Here is a 1,598-nt window from a genome sequence, read left to right on the forward strand (position 1 = left end):
GGATTCGAACCCGCCACCTTAGGTGTATGTGGCTGGCGCCTTAGCCGCTTGAGCCACAGGCGCCGAGCCAATAATGCAATTTTTTAGGAAAAAACAGATGATGGTTGCATTATGTTCTTGAAGATCTTGAATTATTTATTTATTTATTTTGAGACAGAGCCTCAAGCTGTCTGCCTGGGTAGAGGGCTGTGGCATCACAGCTCACAGCAACCTCCAACTCCTGGGCTCAAGCGAGTCTCCTGCCTCCGCCTCCCAAATAGCTGGGACTATAGACGCCCGCCACAATGCCCAGCTACTTTTTGGTTACAGCCGTCATTGTTGTTTGGCGGGCCTGGGCTGGTTTCAAACCCGCCAGCTCAGGTGTATGTGGCTGGCACCTTGGCCGCTTGAGCCACAGGCGCAGAGCCAGCTCTCCTGTATCTTAACGGCCACAGGTGAGCTGTGGGTCCTCCATATCAGCAAGGCCTTACCACCTCACTTTGAGCTGCTTTACCTTGAGATCTTCCATCAGCAGGCAGGGTCTCCATCTGTCCACTGAAGCCTGGTGACTCTGCAGCTCTGGCTCTGCGGGGTATACATGCTGCTCCATAAAGCACTTCAGCTGGTGATACAGCTCTCTGACTGGAGGAGAAAGGCCCTCTGGAGAGATGACCAGAACTCCCTTTGAAACATGAGCTGGGGGAGTTTCTGGAATGGAGCAGTAACTCCTTGTGCCCATGGGGGTCAGCAGGGACTGTGCAGGTACCCACGTGTGGTAGGACCTCATTAATGGTTTTGTGACTGGCATTTCTTTGAAAACCCGGAATCCTTCTTTGACTGCAAAATCCCATGCCAGGTTAGACATAAATTCAGTCAACTTCTCACTCTGTTCAGCAGTTGCTGAGCTTGCTTGCCCTAAGCAGAATCGAAGAAAAATAATGATTACTCCCAAGCAACACTTCGCAACAATGTTAACACATAATTATTTCAGCAGCTGAGACCATGTGCTGAGCACTTGCCAACAACTAGACACTGTGCTACCGGCTATTGTGATAGCTCATGGAATGCCCAGAGCAATACAACTGCTTGAACCTCCACTTTGCAGACAATGAAACTGAGTCATATAGAGGAAGGCGATTCACCAGCTGGAAAGTTAGCGGGCTCAGGGCCAGAGTCCAACTCAGGCCTCCCTGTTTCCTACTCTTACTCTGTTCTTTCCTAAAGACATAAAATTTAATCAGTAATATCCCAAACCACTTCTGCTATCACCAGTAGCTGTAAGAAATCCTGCATTGTTCCAGACTGCCCTTGCCACAAATCTGACAAAAGCAGCACCTCAAATGATTAGAGGAATGGCCAGTTCCTGGGCACCACTTCTTCTGTACCAACAACCAACACCAACCCATTTTGTTCTCCCCGTCTCTTTTTCTTTTCTTTCTTTTGGAGACAGAGCCTCAAGCTGTCCCCCTAGGTAGAGTGCTGTGGCATCACAGTTCACAGCAACCTGCAACTCCTGGGCTCAGGCAAGTCTCCTGCCTCAGCTCCCCAAGTAGCTGGGACCACAGGTGCCCGCCACAATGCCCAGCTATTTTTTGGTTGCAGCCATCATTGTTGTTTGG

At 49.9% G+C, this 1,598-nt stretch overlaps 1 protein-coding gene across 1 annotated transcript in view; it reads right to left on the bottom strand.

Moving 5' to 3' along the window:
- The window catches only part of ACAD10 (acyl-CoA dehydrogenase family member 10), a 73,306-nt gene that overhangs the window by 14,467 nt on the left and 57,241 nt on the right, over positions 1-1,598 (bottom strand). The window contains exon 13 of the mRNA XM_012809036.2: positions 494-894. Within this exon, the coding sequence (XP_012664490.1) occupies positions 494-894 (401 nt within the window). The remainder of the gene's footprint in view (positions 1-493; positions 895-1,598) is intronic.

Source organism: Otolemur garnettii, unplaced genomic scaffold (assembly GCF_000181295.1).
Source record: "Otolemur garnettii isolate 467f Iridium unplaced genomic scaffold, OtoGar3 scaffold00099, whole genome shotgun sequence".
In the NCBI taxonomy this organism is placed as follows: Eukaryota; Metazoa; Chordata; class Mammalia; order Primates; family Galagidae; genus Otolemur; species Otolemur garnettii.